The sequence below is a fragment of the Arachis hypogaea genome, chromosome 8 (genome assembly GCF_003086295.3).
Source record: "Arachis hypogaea cultivar Tifrunner chromosome 8, arahy.Tifrunner.gnm2.J5K5, whole genome shotgun sequence".
Lineage (NCBI taxonomy): Eukaryota > Viridiplantae > Streptophyta > Magnoliopsida > Fabales > Fabaceae > Arachis > Arachis hypogaea.
In genome coordinates, this window is record NC_092043.1 from 6,159,113 (window position 1) to 6,174,812 (window position 15,700).

The 15,700-nt window shown below is 32.6% G+C and overlaps 1 protein-coding gene and 2 long non-coding RNA genes across 3 annotated transcripts; 1 reads left to right on the top strand and 2 right to left on the bottom strand.

Moving 5' to 3' along the window:
- Window positions 1-2,093: 2,093 nt before the first annotated feature.
- On the bottom strand, window positions 2,094-3,445 carry LOC112705825 (probable carboxylesterase 2). The gene has a single exon (XM_025756791.3). It carries the CDS (start codon window positions 3,220-3,222, stop codon window positions 2,245-2,247), a length of 978 nt encoding a protein of 325 aa, XP_025612576.1. The 5' UTR covers window positions 3,223-3,445; the 3' UTR covers window positions 2,094-2,244.
- Window positions 3,446-3,632: 187 nt separating this feature from the next.
- Window positions 3,633-11,108, top strand: LOC112705826 (uncharacterized). The gene is made up of 4 exons (XR_003155585.2): window positions 3,633-4,005; window positions 4,116-4,168; window positions 9,751-9,832; window positions 10,072-11,108. It is a non-coding gene; the product is annotated as an uncharacterized lncRNA (long non-coding RNA).
- A 2,704-nt stretch (window positions 11,109-13,812) lies between these two features.
- On the bottom strand, window positions 13,813-14,835 carry LOC112705827 (uncharacterized). Its single transcript, XR_011864479.1, has 3 exons — window positions 14,674-14,835; window positions 14,475-14,592; window positions 13,813-14,386 (listed from the first exon to the last, which is right to left on the bottom strand). It is a non-coding gene; the product is annotated as an uncharacterized lncRNA (long non-coding RNA).
- Window positions 14,836-15,700: the final 865 nt, after the last annotated feature.

A 15,700-nucleotide genomic window follows, 5' to 3' on the forward strand; every position in this document is an offset into this window, starting at 1 on the left:
CCTGAGGGGTGTCAGTGTATTTATAGTGATGAACCAATAACCACCGTTGGAGTAGTGCCATATTTTTAGGGTGTTAACCGTCCCATTATCTTAGGGAGGTTAAGATATGGCTCGTGGAAGTGGTTAGAGAGATTCTAGGGGCAGTTACTCATTTGAATGAGTGCTTATCTGCCAGCTAACCCTCGTACCCGACTTCTTTAGAGCAAGTCGTGGTGACAACCGACTTCATAGGACGAAGGTTGGTATTGGATGAGACCCAATCCGTGGGATTAGGCCTTTTATTTGGACCTAGGCCTTTACTGTTGGGTCAGGGTATGAACAATTATATATATTATTTATATATTTATATTTTTATATATCTATTTATTAAAGTGATTGATAAAAAATAAAAATATGATCATTTATACATAAACGAAAAATATAAAAAAATATATAAATAAATATAAATATTATATGCATAATAAAAATCAACCATCAAATTCTTCTATTATGTATTTATATATAAATATATGAATTATTTAATTTATTTATTGTGTTTTATATTTTTACGGATTTTTAACTTTAATAAATAAATTAATTATAATAATCACCGAAATAAATAATTTTAAAAATATTTATCTAAATAAATATTTATCTCTTGTAAACAACATATATATCTCGTTAACACCGTAAACGAGATATATGTATTTTCTTAAAAAAAATTTTAAAAATAATAAAAAATATTAATATTATCAATAATTCAAACTTTTAACATGCAATTAGTACATAAAAAGATTGTATAAGAGATTAAAATGAATATGTTTGATCAATTAGTACTCAAAAAAGTTGATATGATAGTGGAAAAAGAATTGAAATCTCTCACTATGCACGTGAGAGATAACCGTTTCAATTCTTTTTCCACTATCCCATCAATCTCTCCTAACAAACAGTTATTTTTATTTTTCAAATTTAAATCAATTTAATTGGATCATAATTTAATTTAAAAAATTTTAAAATAGATATTTTAATTAATTAGTGCTCAGAAAGAGTACATAAAAAATTTTAGTTATGATCCAATTAAATTTTATGTACTCAAAGAGATATAAAAAAGAGATATAAAACAGTTTCAATTTTCTTCCTACCATTCCATCAATCTCTTCTAAAATTGGCAAACGGTTATTTTTATTTTTCAAATTTAAATCAATTTAATTGGATCATAATTTAAACTAAAAATTTTTATGTACTCTTTTTGAGTATTAATTGATCAAACATATTCATTTTTAAAAAATTTTAAATTAAATTATGATCCAAGTATATTGATTTAAATTTGAAAAAAAAAATAACTATTTGCCCATTGTTAGGAGAGATTGATGGGACAGTGGAGAGAGAATTGAAACGATTATTTCTTCCGTGGATAGTAGGAGATAACGTGAGAGATAACCGTTTCAATACTCTTCCCATCAACCTTTTTGAGTACTAATTGACCAAACATATCTATTTTAATCTCTTATACCAACTTTTTTAAGTTTGGATTATTGGTAATATTAATATTTTTTATTATTTTTAAATTTTTTTAAAAATACATGTATCAGTGTAAACGAGTCTGTAAATGAGATCCATACAAAAAAAGAGAAAGATATTTATTTCGGTAAATATTTTTTAAATTATTTATTTCAATAATTATTATAATTTAATTTATTTATTAAAATAAAAAAACCAATATGGGTGATCCATACAAAAAAAATTTGTAAACATCTTCTTTTGAGGACGAAGAACATAATTAAATTAAGAAAAGTCAAGCTTGAGTTAATAAGGCATATTTTAAAACTAACAAGCCAGATCAGTTAGTTGAGATTCTTGAAGGTGAGTCTATTTTTTTTTTAAAAAAAATTATTTATTCCTTTTACATCAACTTTGGCTCCTATATGTTTAATTTTTATTTTCACTTTTAATTATGCATGCTCTCAAACTCAATCCCTCTTGAAATTGATTCAATTAGAACAATCTAAAATCATACTGTGTGAACGGTATTCTGTTTAAAATTATCTAAAGATATATAGTAACATAAAATTTGGTACACAGTAAGATAGAATTACGAACCAACATAACAAAAATAACTGGGAATGGGAAATATACATTCACTTTCAAACCAGAATTAACATCCGAGAGAACTCCATGTTGAATTTTATTTTGCTTTACACAACAAACTACATATATAAAATAACAGAAATACTAGCAATGTAAAAGTTAATTAAGATTGAGAGTTCAATCTTGGTTATTGATGAAAGCAGCGATGCGCTTAAGCAAGCTCTTAGCATTATCAGAATCAGGATTGAAGATGTGAAAGTCGTGATCCTCTCCTTCTGCCTCATATAACTCAGCTTTTCCTTTCCAAGCGTCATTATTGACCAGAGTCTTATGGTAAAGCTTCCCTCTCTCTTTCAATATATCTCTCTCTGCAACAATCACAAGCACGTTGTTGCAAACCACGCTTTCAAAACCAGGAGCTTCCTCCACAAACGGGTTGATCAACGGGTCATCGTTCCCTTTCTCAGAAGGGCACACCAATTCCCACCACTTATCCACCATCTTCTTCCTCTCTGGATCAGTAGCTTCCACACCAATGGGTTCCTTCCCCCAGAAATAAGGGTGGATCATGATGAGGCCGGGGATCTTGAAGAATTTCATGTTGCTGCTACCCGAAGAATGATGCAACTTTATGGCCATGAAGTGTGCGATGTTGGCACCTGCGCTATCACCTGCCAAGAACACGCGGTCAAAGTCAACGCTTTCCTTGAGCCATGTTTCGTGGCCTTCGAAAGAATGAGAAGCAGCCCATTGGATGGCATCCCAAGAATCATGGTAGGCGGCGGGGAGTGGGTGCTCAGGCGCCAGCCTGTAGTTGACGGAGAGGGCGACCACGTTGGCTTCAGAGACGAGGCGGTTGAGGGAGTTGTGGTAGAGAGGATCTGCGGGTGAAGAGATGCAGAAGGCTCCGCCATGGAAGTAGATGAGTAAAGGGAGCTTGGTGTGATTGTGATTAGTGTTGTTGGGACGGTAAAGCCTGGCAGTGACGGAGGTTTGTGGTTGGATGAGGATGTCTTTGGAGAGAACGTTGGTTTCGGGATCGAGGCCTGGAGGGGCTACTTGTGTGCCGGCGAGTCTCTCAACTGTACCGTCGCTGTGGATTCTTAGGTAAGGGGGCACCTCCATTGAGATTTCAGGGTTGCTCGGTGAATCCATTTCGAATCAGAGACAGAGAAAGCAAAAAGCTTTTTTCTGTTGTGTGGCCACTATTGACTATCCTGTCCACCTACAGCTTCTTTTTGGTGTGAATTGAGGGGTTGCCTTTTTGATATATTTCTAAGGTGTGTTTGCTAGGTTAGGATACTTACCGAAAAGTTTTTTTTTGGTGACTAGATAAGTTTAAAATATAGATAAGCAGTAACAAGTTATGTAGAATTTATTTTTCACATCAGCATTTAATTTTTTTAAAATATATATTATATCATTATTTTTATTAATATATTTTTTAATTAAATAAAAATAAAAATATATTTTTTATTTAATTTTATAAAAAATTTTAAATATTCTTATTTTATTTTATTAAACAAAATACCTTTTTAAATTAATCAAATTTTAGAATTCAATTAATCATAATTTTATAGTTTCAATTAATTTAAACAACAAAACAAAAACATATAAAAAAATAAAAATCAATCGTTTTTTATCTTCTCCAATTTTCCTAATTATTCGTGCCCCCTCTGAAACAAAGCAAAACATATAAAAAAAAACAAAAAATCAATCGTTCTTCATCTTCTCCAATTTCTTCATTTGTGCCCCCCTCTGAAGCAAAGCAGTGAAAGTCCCAAACTAAAACGGCAAAACCCTAACCCTAGGTTCTTTGCTGTCGGCGTCCCCAGGTTCCGCGCTTCCGCTTCTTCCTCTTTCCTCTGTCCGAAACCCAGGTAGCTCGGCACGTCGTCCCCATCCTCGCTGGCTTCTCTGTCCGTGGCCAGGAAAAAAGTTAATATCTTCCCCTCCTTCCCTATTTTCCTAGTTTCCAAAGTTTAAAATCTACTTTGCGACTTGAGCTGGAGTTTGTAGTTATTTATGTTCTTCTCTCGCTTTTGTAGGGCAGAATCGAAGTCCAATCACAAGTTAGATAAAAAGGTTCAATTTTACTCTAGTAAGTTTTGAATCAATTTTCTGTTTCTTTCAAATATTGAATTATTACATACCAAAACTGTCCATATATTTTAACTGCATCCAATCCTTGGTGTTACTGTAGAGGTGAAAGATGTTGTGGCTTGCTTGAGTGCTCAAAAGTCTATTACTAAGGCAATGATCTTATTTCAAACGGCATTATTCTTAAGATGGATTATGAAAATACTTCATTGTGCTTGTAATAGGTTTAATGGCTAGTTAGATGTACTTTGCACAGTTATTATGTTCATAGACACTTTGAATATTTTTAGGATTCTTTGTTGTGTATTGCATTTGTTATTGTTTTAGGGATAAGGTATTCTGTCACTTAATATACATGTCTGCTCTTGTACTCATATCTGGATGAGCTTGTATTTTACTCTTGATGTGAGTATTCCAAGAAAAAAATTATTTTTTCTTTTAAAAAAATCTATATTCTTCCTGTGCGAGAATCTCCGGCTTTAAACTTCAGATTTTTTATCCTTGCTCGCTCTGTGTCACATTCATATCCGGGTGAGTCTAGAACAAAAACAAGGGCTAGGCAGATAAAGGTTACAGGGTTACAGACAGCATAAAGAATTCTTAGGCGCTAAACAAATAATCTCTTTCTTTCATTAGGCCATGTGTCATGGGTATGAGGGACCCCTTGCCGCATTGGATCGGGAATATGGTCATTTCACTATTTTACATTGATCCACAACATATAGAGGAGAAGACTAAGCCTTTCTTTTCTTTTCTTTTAGACTGTTTCAATTTCAGCGGGGGCACAGGAAAACGCTTTCGGAGATCGAGATCCATTTTTTATTTTGTCGAAAGTTAGTGGCCCTACTTTTAATTTTGCTCTGGTTGCTGAATGTTCGGCTTTTTCTTCTTCCTTTTAATTTCTTAAATTTTTGTTCAAATGTTATTGTAATTTTTGTTGTTGTGTTGTAATTGTTGGGTTGTTGAATGATTATTTGATCTTGCCTAACTTGTATAAAAATGAGATGTCTAACATAATAGTTGAGTGTTAATAGTACTGCTATGAATAAGGAAAAAGACTAGAGCTAGCTACTTGCCTAGCTTGCAATATATAGTGTGCATTTAATATCAGAAAAACTGGCCATGGACGCCAACCTTAGCTTGGCACAACCCCATGCATGCTCACATTACATTCATTATATCCCTGCTTTGTAGCCAACCTCTAAATAATTGAGTTCTGCACTTAGTCCTATAATTGAGTGTAGTAGACTGCATAATCATGCTCTCTTCTTTTCTTTATAACACTGTTTGATTGATTTTGAAGGGAAGATGTGACATGGTTATTTCTCAAGCTATGTAACTATAGTTGTAATAATAACATTTGTTTGAGATGTGTCGAAATTCAAATGATCACGTTTTTTCATGGCTATGAGATTTAGGAAAGTTGGGTGTTAGGGAAAGTTAGCCAGGGAATACATATGGCCTAGCAGCTATAATAGCTGGAAAGTATAGATTTTATTTGGTTCCACTCATTAAAAATTCTCAATTCTTGGTGAATTTATGAACATGTATACTACTTGTATAGTTGAAATTTTGAATATAAGATGTGATGTTTATATAAATTAAAATTAATAACTTTTCAACTCACTTAGAAGAGTCATAGTACCATACACTTAATTGTGAATTTTGTCAAAAGAAAAGTTATTTATCAAAAAATTCTAACCTTTATTATTGGATTTCAATCAGACTGAATTAAAATTAGTTGAATTTCTATTTTCTGATAATAAGCCATAGAATTCAGTAATTTAATAATAATAATAATAATAATTATCATATAATAATTGCTAATATGGTAATACTACAGTTATATTAAATTGTTAGTATTAGTAAAGGGTAAATTCAAGACCTTGCCTATTAATTAGTTGTATATATGTATGTAACTTGTATCCAAATAGAGCTATTAACTCCTGCTTATTAATTAGTTGTATATATGTATATAACTTGTAACTCCAACTTTATTCAACTACAGTAAAAATTCTATGAAATCATTGTCATGGATCCTTCGTCACATTCTATATAACTTTTATAAATAATGAACAAAAATTTCACTTATTATTATCTGATATAGATTTATCTAATATCTAACATTATTGTTATCCTTATCTTATCAAATAGAACACTTTTCACGTGGGTAAGTTACCAGAGAAGTATGTGACTAAAATTGTGATCTTAGAACAGGGTAGTTAAAATAAAATAGGTGCATTGAGTGAATTTTATCACTAGAAAAGTATAAATTGAATAAAAAAAAATTATAGTAGATCATACTCAATTTTCTTTTTTTATTCTCCTAGATAATAAGTAATTTTATATTTATTCGAATATGTTGTATTCTTGTTTTCAAAAGAAAGACCATACAAAGATAATAAGTCAGAGAATTTTTTTTCATAACTCTTGGTTGTCATATAAATAACATTCTTATGCACTAATAGCTCTTAGGTTTCATAGAATTTGATTGACCAATAATTTTAATCATAAAAAATTGAGTTCATTTTGCCTATTCCATTCTCCCAGCATTTATTTAGTACCTAAAATGTTAAAATTTTAAGTTCAATCATGGAGAATGATGGCAAAGAGTTGTATAAGGATGGTGATCAATCTGAGGATTTAAGTGTTGAGTATGAGTGCAGTTCCGATGAAAGTGATGATATGATGGATGTAACTATAGATGAATCAGAGGCAGATATAATTAATGTCAATGGTTTTGAAAAGTTGATAACTGATTTGACCATCGAAAACATATGGGGACTAGTGTTTGATACAGAATCTCAAGTTTGTGAATTTTATGCCAAATATGCCAAGTGCTATGGATTTATGTCTTGAAAAGACTTGAAGACGGTGTATGCTAATGGCAACATTAATACAAGATAGTTGGTTTGCAATAAAGCAGGAGAAAGACATTGGAAGCACCTTAAAAGGGATAATCGGCAAAGGGAGCATAGGGCAATTACTCGTGTCAACTACAGGGCGAGGATTCGGTTCATTCGTCACTATGGAACGGGTAAGTGAAAAGTCAGTGTCTTTAAGAGTGAACACAATCATCCACTGTGTCCACCTAAGTACAGACATCTTATTATCGCAAATCGTGTGCTTAATGAGGCCGATAAAACACAAGCAAATAGCTTGCAAGCATGTGGTGTTAAAACTTGCCACATAATGGGTTACATGGTTTCCCAAAAAGGTGGATACGATAAAGTGGGTTTTACTAGAAAAGACTTACATAACCACATTAGTAAAAATAGGCGTGGCAAAGTGAAAGACGGTGATGCATTTGCTGCATTGGCCTATTTGTTGTCCAAGGCAGACAGTGACTCGTTATTTCTATAAAAGTTCACCTTAAAGGATGGTAGGTTGGATAATTTGGTGTGGGCTGATGGAGCAAGTGTTGTTGATTACGAATGTTTTAGCGATGTACTCGCTTTTGACACCACTTACAAGAAAAATGTCTACAACAAGCCCTTAATCATATTTTCAGGGACCAAACATGGCCAAACAACTATCTTTGGATGCGCCCTGCTCTCAGATGAAAGGTTCAAAACTTTCAAGTGGGCACTAAAGGAATTTTTGGAAATCATGTTAGGAAAACTATCTGGAGGCGTTGTGACAGACAGAGACCGTGCTATGAAAGAGGCTATCTTAGAAGTATTTCCTGGTATACCACACCGCCTTTGTGCATGGCATCTCCATCGTAATGCAATACAGAATATAAAAAACAAGCATTTTTGGACGATTTTAATGTATTATTGTATGGACAGTTTACCGTGCAAATATTTGAAGAGAGATGGAGCGAGATCATATCTAAATACGGACTTGCCGAGAATGAATGGGTCCAGGGCATTTATAATGACAAAATGAAGTGGGCTACCGCATATTTGAGGGAGCACTTCTTTGGCCGCATAAGAACTACATCACAGTGTGAGGAAATTCATTCATTATTGAAGAACTATGTTGACAGTAAAACCAGTCTCCTTGAATTCATGCATAAATTTAGTGAAGTACTAAGGCATTACCGAAACAACCATCTTACTGCTGACTTTGAAACCTTTTATAAGTTTTCTGTTTTGACTACGTGCTTGGAAAATTTTAAGAAACAAGCTGCTGAACTTTATACTAAAAATATTTTCAAACTTATGAAAGATGAGATAGAAGCAGCAGGTGCTTTAAATGTGACTGAATGCCCAAACAGTGGAGAAACATTGTTGAGTACAACACGAGTGAGTATTTTAATCAGCAATGGCAATTTAAAGTATCTTACAATAAAGACAAGGACATGTTTGCGTGTGAGTGCAGGCTATTTGAGACTCGTGGATTACCGTGCTCCCACATCTTTGCGGTCTTGAAGTCTCTTATCCTGAAAAGATGGACAAAAGATGCAAAGAGTGATTTTATATGCTCAATTGGTGAGCAAGACTCCGCTGATAATATAGTGCCCACACTTAGATGCGATGCAATGGCATTAATTTGTTGGAAGCTTTGTGATATTTGTTCAAAAAATTCAGCCGACTATAGAGAAATCTCAGGTGAGTTACTTAAGCTAATTTCGAAGGTGCAAAATAAAAGTGATTCACAAGCGAGGCTTTCCCCCGTCATCACTAATAGGTAATCCAGCTGTTGTGAAGTCAAAAGGTGCTCCAAAAAAGGTTCCAAAAGGCCAAAAGAGGCGAAGATGTTCACATTTTAAGTCAAGTAGGCATTTCGTTAGGACATGTTCATTACTCGTCAAAGAGGACTCCCCCGTCGAATACTCAAATGCTGAAGATGAACCAATGGTATTAATATAATGCCTTTCTTAATTAGTTACTTTATGCTTACCTTTCACATTGAAGATCCTAATGATGTCAAACCAGAGGTACTTTTGTCCCCTTCTTCCTGAAATCCTCATTTTTAATAATGTTTAGTTTAATTTAACTTTGGTTAAAGTTTTCAGCAAGATTGAAAACAATATACATGCATTTTTTTGTTAAAGTCTTCACTTGATAAATGAGAATGTATACTTCAACCTGTACTGGAGCTAATTTAGCAAAATGTTATTGATTTCTGTATTACAAGTGCTTTTAATTAGTTATCTTTTTAACATTTGTCAAAGGTTATTATTGGTTTTCAAACCTTTTTCAGACACTTGTCATCTTGTATCAGATATTTTATTTGTGAGGGAAATAGATAGTAGCTTGTAACAAGGATATAATGTCTTTTGACAATATATTATTGGTGAAAAGAAATCCAATGGAAGACCTTTCAAAATGTTTTAGCCTTTTAGTTGCTGTAGACAGATTTTGATCAATCTTTTTATGTTTAGTTGCTATATTTTAAGCAATTCTTTAAACTTTTTTTAACAAGTTGAAGAATGTGATGCCAATAAACAGACTCCCTCTCAGAACATAAAATCAGTAGAAAATACACCCGTGCACAATAACAATAATTTTAAAGTAAATACTTGTCTATGTTATACCATCTATCAAATTTATTGTCATTTCAATTCAAATATGCAACATATTATTCTCGTAGTGCTTATATTATTTCTTATTATTCTATTACAAAAAATTCAAGGATGGTGGAAGCAAGAAGTCTGTATCTAAATTGACAGAGACACCGAAGATTAGAGCAAATGGCAAAAAAAAATCGGCAGAAGGTAACATTTCGTATATCTAATAATTTATATTTGATAATTCAAGAAGGAAAATTAAGGTCTTAATTTGAATTTAAATTATTTTAATCCAATACCATAAGTGCAACTGAGAGATTAAGGGTGAGTGAGGTCAACACTTTGAGAAAAGTCTTACTCGCCTCTAGCTTGTCTGACTAGTTTCTTTATTTATTTTTTTTTAAATTTTGTATCGTAATTATTTAAAAATTATGATTTATGTTTAGACCGAAGAAATCACTGTAACTCAAGAGACATTAAAAGATAAGACCAACACATCAGGAATAGAAGTGGCAGAAGTTCCAGATGCAGCCACAACCAACAAAACTAGGATTGCCACAATATCCTATGCATCATTATCCAGTGGTCCATCCTTATCAACCTTATGGTAGAGTCCTCCCTATTCCTTTTCATCCTGTTCCAAATGGCATGGCGTACTTCAACCAATATCCTTCTACTGCCGGAATTACATCATATCCTCAGTTTTTCCATGTCTCGTCATATTCTAGTGGACCCAGTGATAGCAATACATGGGCTGGACTTTTGAATGATGTCATCAACAACAAAAAGCCATAGAGTTATAATATATATATATATATATATATATATATATATATATATATATATATATTTAATTTATGCATGTTAAAATTGCTGATTATATCTCCCTTTCAAGTGCTTGTGCTATCAGTTTATAAAAATTAGGGGTGGTTCATAAGGCCGTATCATTACAAATGTTGACGACGTTGTTTTTATTGTGTTATTGATGCTGATTTGAATAAAATCTTGTTCTGTTAATGTATCTATTTCTTTATTTTACTACCTACTTGGTCTCTATTTTTTAATAGTATGTTGTGGCTGTTCTTGGATTGATCATGTCAATGAACAGTGGGTGATCATTCTTCAATGAGTTTTTCAATATGGAGCACTTGGGAATGTTGTTTGGCAAGGACATCTGATTCACATGAAAATAGTTTCTTAATTCAACTTCATAAGGCTGTTGTGGTGCTAAATTTGGAAGAGTATATTTGCATGTTAATAAAAAAACTAGAAATAGGGCTTATGATATACTTGTCCAAATTGGCCATGTACTTAGAGATGAGGAGAGAGGCGGGAACAGAGAAAAATTGCGTGTTTATACTTGTCCAAATTGGCCATGTACTGAAGATGGTCTAGCTTAAGTGTTAAGAGCACTTTTTAATACCTGGTATATATTGATGTCATTGTAGAATTCATAGTTTAAGTAAGTAAATTTCTCTGCTTCTCTTCCTGTGATATTGTCTCACCGTACTTTGCTTATTGGTGTTAAGTGTTCTTTATAAAATTTGAGAGCTTTGTGGAATTCCATTGTTTAAAAATGAGTTTGGACTTTAGAATTAATTTTTCATCAGTAGTTTTTTAGACGTAACCGATCAAAAATGGTGGAATGCATTGGGTTCTTGTGCAATTTGGAGATATTGATTCATTAACTATGTTTCTTTCAATACTTCTTTATTGGAACCACTAAGCTTAGATGCAACTTCATCGAAACTATTTTTAATCTCTTATTCTCAACTTCAAAATCATGCAGTCTTAGGATGAGCTATCATGAAGGCAGGCATGCTCAGATATAACATAACTTTCAAATTACAACTAATGAGTACCCAAATCTATGCTAATATTTTTTACTAAAGATTTTACCATCCATAATGACTTGCAAATAATAAAGTTGGATTTTGAATTAAATTACTCCAAATATGTTTATATTTGTTAACAAAGGAAGCTACTACTACTACTACTACTACTACTACTACTACTACTACTACTACTACTATAGTAAAATTCATGTAGGGATGATATACAAAAGCATTCTTTTTTCTTTTCTTTTCTTTTTTTCCTACAGAAATACATACTTAAATACAACACCATCTCAAATCCTAGGAATAGGGAACTAGAGATTTCATCTCCAAAATACAGTTTCCATTGATTGCACCATGCACTCTGAAACTATTTAGTTAGATTAAGGAAGAGCTCATTGATTGTTTTGCAGAAAACTCCATATGCTAATTAGCATGCCACCCCTAACCCCTGTGGCCCTAAAGGCGAGATATATCACACTTTGTTCCATCTGACATAAATATGTCATCATCTTCAATGCCAAGATCACGGCAACCCCTGTGGCCCTAGAAGCTTCATTCACATTGAAGTTTTACCTTTGACATTGTAGAAGTTATGGCATCAAGAATGGGTTTAGTAGTATCACCAACTCCAATGCATATTACTTTGGCATCAGGGTACTTAAGCAAGTGTGCTTTCTTTCTTCTAGCAATTTTTTTTTCAAAAAAATAATTAAAAAAAATATGCACAGCAAAGGAAGTAGGAGAAGTGAAAAGTGAGGGAAAAAGTAGTTGCATGTCATATGAAAAAGCAACATCAAAGGTTGAAAGGAAGAGAAGGATATTCACTTTCACATTTATTACATAATGTATATGAATAATGATTGAGTAAAATGACACAAATCCTGCAACTTATTCCTTTTTGCCTCTTTAGTGATAGATAAACAAATCTTAGTAATGAAGTGCTTTGTTAAGAAGAAGACATAAGTTCACTCAGTCCTAAGAATACATAAGTCAAGCACTTTAATCAAATAAACAGGAAGACATAAGCATGCAAGAGAGTTAGAGCTCATTTGATTTCCATTTATAAGCTGTAACATATACTATGGTAAAATCTTTGTAAAGAAATTCTTCAGGAGCATAAATTTTTTAACCAAAAGAAACATCAACCAAATAAGCTCTTTTACAAAATTAGCATAAACTCACAAGCTCTACTTTAATAAGATGATCACATGATCACATGGGTGAAACCCGCGACACTTCAAATTCACTGTAGACAATAAAAACAATAAAAAAGTGCATAAAAGATATCATCTTAGTCCAATTTGCTTCATACCAAAGAATAAAATGTAACAAGTATGCTTTGACATTAACTTGGAGACGGTCTCAAGAAACATGTCAGGACGTACTGGATGCAATTTCCTTCCTGCGCACTCACCTGATTATAATGAAAGTTATACATGTTATGTTCAGTTTTGAAGTGGAAGTGGGAGTTCGGGTGATTTGGATTATACCCGAGAGAAGGGGCTGGTTGATGTAGCTTTTGCTTAAATAATTAAAAGTTTATTTATGCTCAGTTTTGAAGATGCTGCCTGATTAGAGAAAAAAGGTAAAGTTACTCAACTCATATGTATATTTAGATTCACATGTATGTATCTTAATATGTTTTGGATTGGTGTTTTGTATTTTTTGGGGAGGAATCTAGTGGATGTTGATGGGTAGAGAATGATATGTGTGGTGACTTGTGAATGTATCTATTGCCTATGTATGAATTTATACTCTTTGGTGATTGAAATTTTGTTCTTTTATATAATCTAGTATTCTATTTTTTCTGTCTTAGTTGTGTGCTGGATATGGGGCTTGTGTGTTGTTTAATAAATAATAATTGGTGTTGCAAATGTTAATACTTCCTTGCCATATGCTAAATACTTTAGTTGGATTATAATCTACTTGTGTGTCTTTCACTGATCTATTATGTTTCACTCAGTAAATCATTATTGCCTGAAACCATTTTCTTTCCAGTATACACCAGCTATAGACATATGGAGCATTGGTTGCATTTTCGCAGAACTTTTGACTTGAAAGCCTCTTTTCCCTGGGAAGAATGTTGTCCATCAATTGGATTTCATGACTGATCTTCTTAGAAAACCATCTCTATATTGATGGACAACTATTTTAATGTATAAGTGGAAGAGAGTGTTGAATCTGATATGTGATGTTCCCTAGTGTGTTATCCATGATTTTGATCATGGTGTCAAGTAATTTGAGTTAGTTATGATGTTAATGTAATTTATCAAGTGATATCCAAAAGTTTTAACTTGTTACTCATAATCTTTAGCAGTTATTAGCAACACAGTACCCCCTCAATTTCAAAGATCATCAATAATAAACATCATATGTTTCTTATGTGGTATTTCAAAGTACATCTTGAGAAAGAAATAGCATGAACCACTTAAGCTGACAAGAAAATTGAACTTTGCACAATACATTATCCTCACTTGGAGGCAGATTTCAGTTGACAAATACTGCTCATAATGATTTGTTTTGTCCACAATTTTTAGAGGTCCATAAAGTCTACTTCAATATACCAATCCCGGCAATATAACTATAAGACATATTCATGGGGAATTGTAGCTACAAGGACAAAAAGAGGCGCAGCCAGTGGGAATCCAGGTATAGAAAGAAGCCAAGTTTTAGTTATCCTCTTGTACAGGAAATTCTAGCATCCTTACGGTGCGAGGAAGGATGAACTCAGTAAATATGTGAAAATGAGAAGATGGATGGTACCCATCAATATTATCATTCACCACCTCACATGAAACAGGAATCAGAGATCTACCTCTGAAAAGGATCCAATCAATGTGAAGATCCTGCGTCTGGCAATCACAGCAGAAGCAGCGTTCTCTTCATATTAACTTGAGGAATTCAACTGCTCCCTGTTTTCCACCTAACAGAACAAGATAACATCAATTAATATACTAATTTTACAGCCACATCAGTCTCATATAACTGAATGGAAGTATAAAAAGATATACAGAATAATAAGGATACAGCCCATGTTGTAATGCAAGGAACTTCAGAACCCCAGGACATGCTTCCAGGTACAGATGGAGACTCAGAAAACCAAAATTTTCCACCTTCCAGAAGCTCTACCTACATTTGAGAAGATAAAAGAATCAGTTCTCTGACCAGTTGAATTGAAAAAAAAAATAAATAAAGTTAATGAACTCGCACCTTTTCCTTATCATAAAAGATGGTACAATGTTCATCTGTAGTGTCTTAGGGCCCTTCCGAGATATCCCAAACTGATCATAACCTTTGTAATTTTTTTAAAAGCAGAGTAATGATATCAAGAGCGAAAATCAGGTCTCATCTGTTCTCAATTATAAAGTTTTCTCATCTTGTTATTTGAGCAGATTTCATATGGCATTACTGATAACATCTCTTATTGAGAAATTTCTTTGCATATCCATTATCATCATAGTCAAAGAAACTTTCTCTCTCTCTCTCTCTCTCTCTCTCTCTCTGATCGTATTTTTCTCTATTTAGTTCTCTTCACTTTTGTTAATGTTCCATAAAATGGCATCCATTATGCCATGATTTCTAACTTTGTAGAAAATATAACAGCAAGATTAGAAAAAGCTTCATTTGAAAATTTTTATTTAGTGTGAATTTTCTTAAAAATCATTATGGATCGAATACTTGTGTTGAATCTATAGTAACGCCTATCTTATTAATTCCAGTTCTACTGTGATAATAATCCGTACTTGATATAATCAAATGAATTTTTAATTAAATTAAATTCATTTTTGGGTTCACAAAGCTTAATTAGGTGATAATATGTATAGGTATTTTTCTTATCTAAATAATTATCCTTATAGGTTCTTTGTTAGGGGATCAATAATTAAACGGGAGAGAAAAAGAAAATTAGAGAGCTGACTACAAGATTTCATTTAATATTACTAGGGTGAGATATACTTATTAAATCTTAATGGTTTGTCCATTTTATTGTAAAATAACTTGCTTGTATTTAGATCTGTGAAGTTATAATTTTTTTAATTTATTAAATTTCTTAATTTTGTAAAATAATTATGAATTAATGATGCATTAGCAAGTTTTAACCTTCATTATTAGTTCAATTTTAAAGGCTTAAAAAAATGTGTTGTTACTTTGTTAGTATACTAAAATTGGCAAATTTCAAAAAAAAATGTAAAAGACATTAAATAAACAAAAAACCCTAAGAGTATTCCCTTTTTTCCTT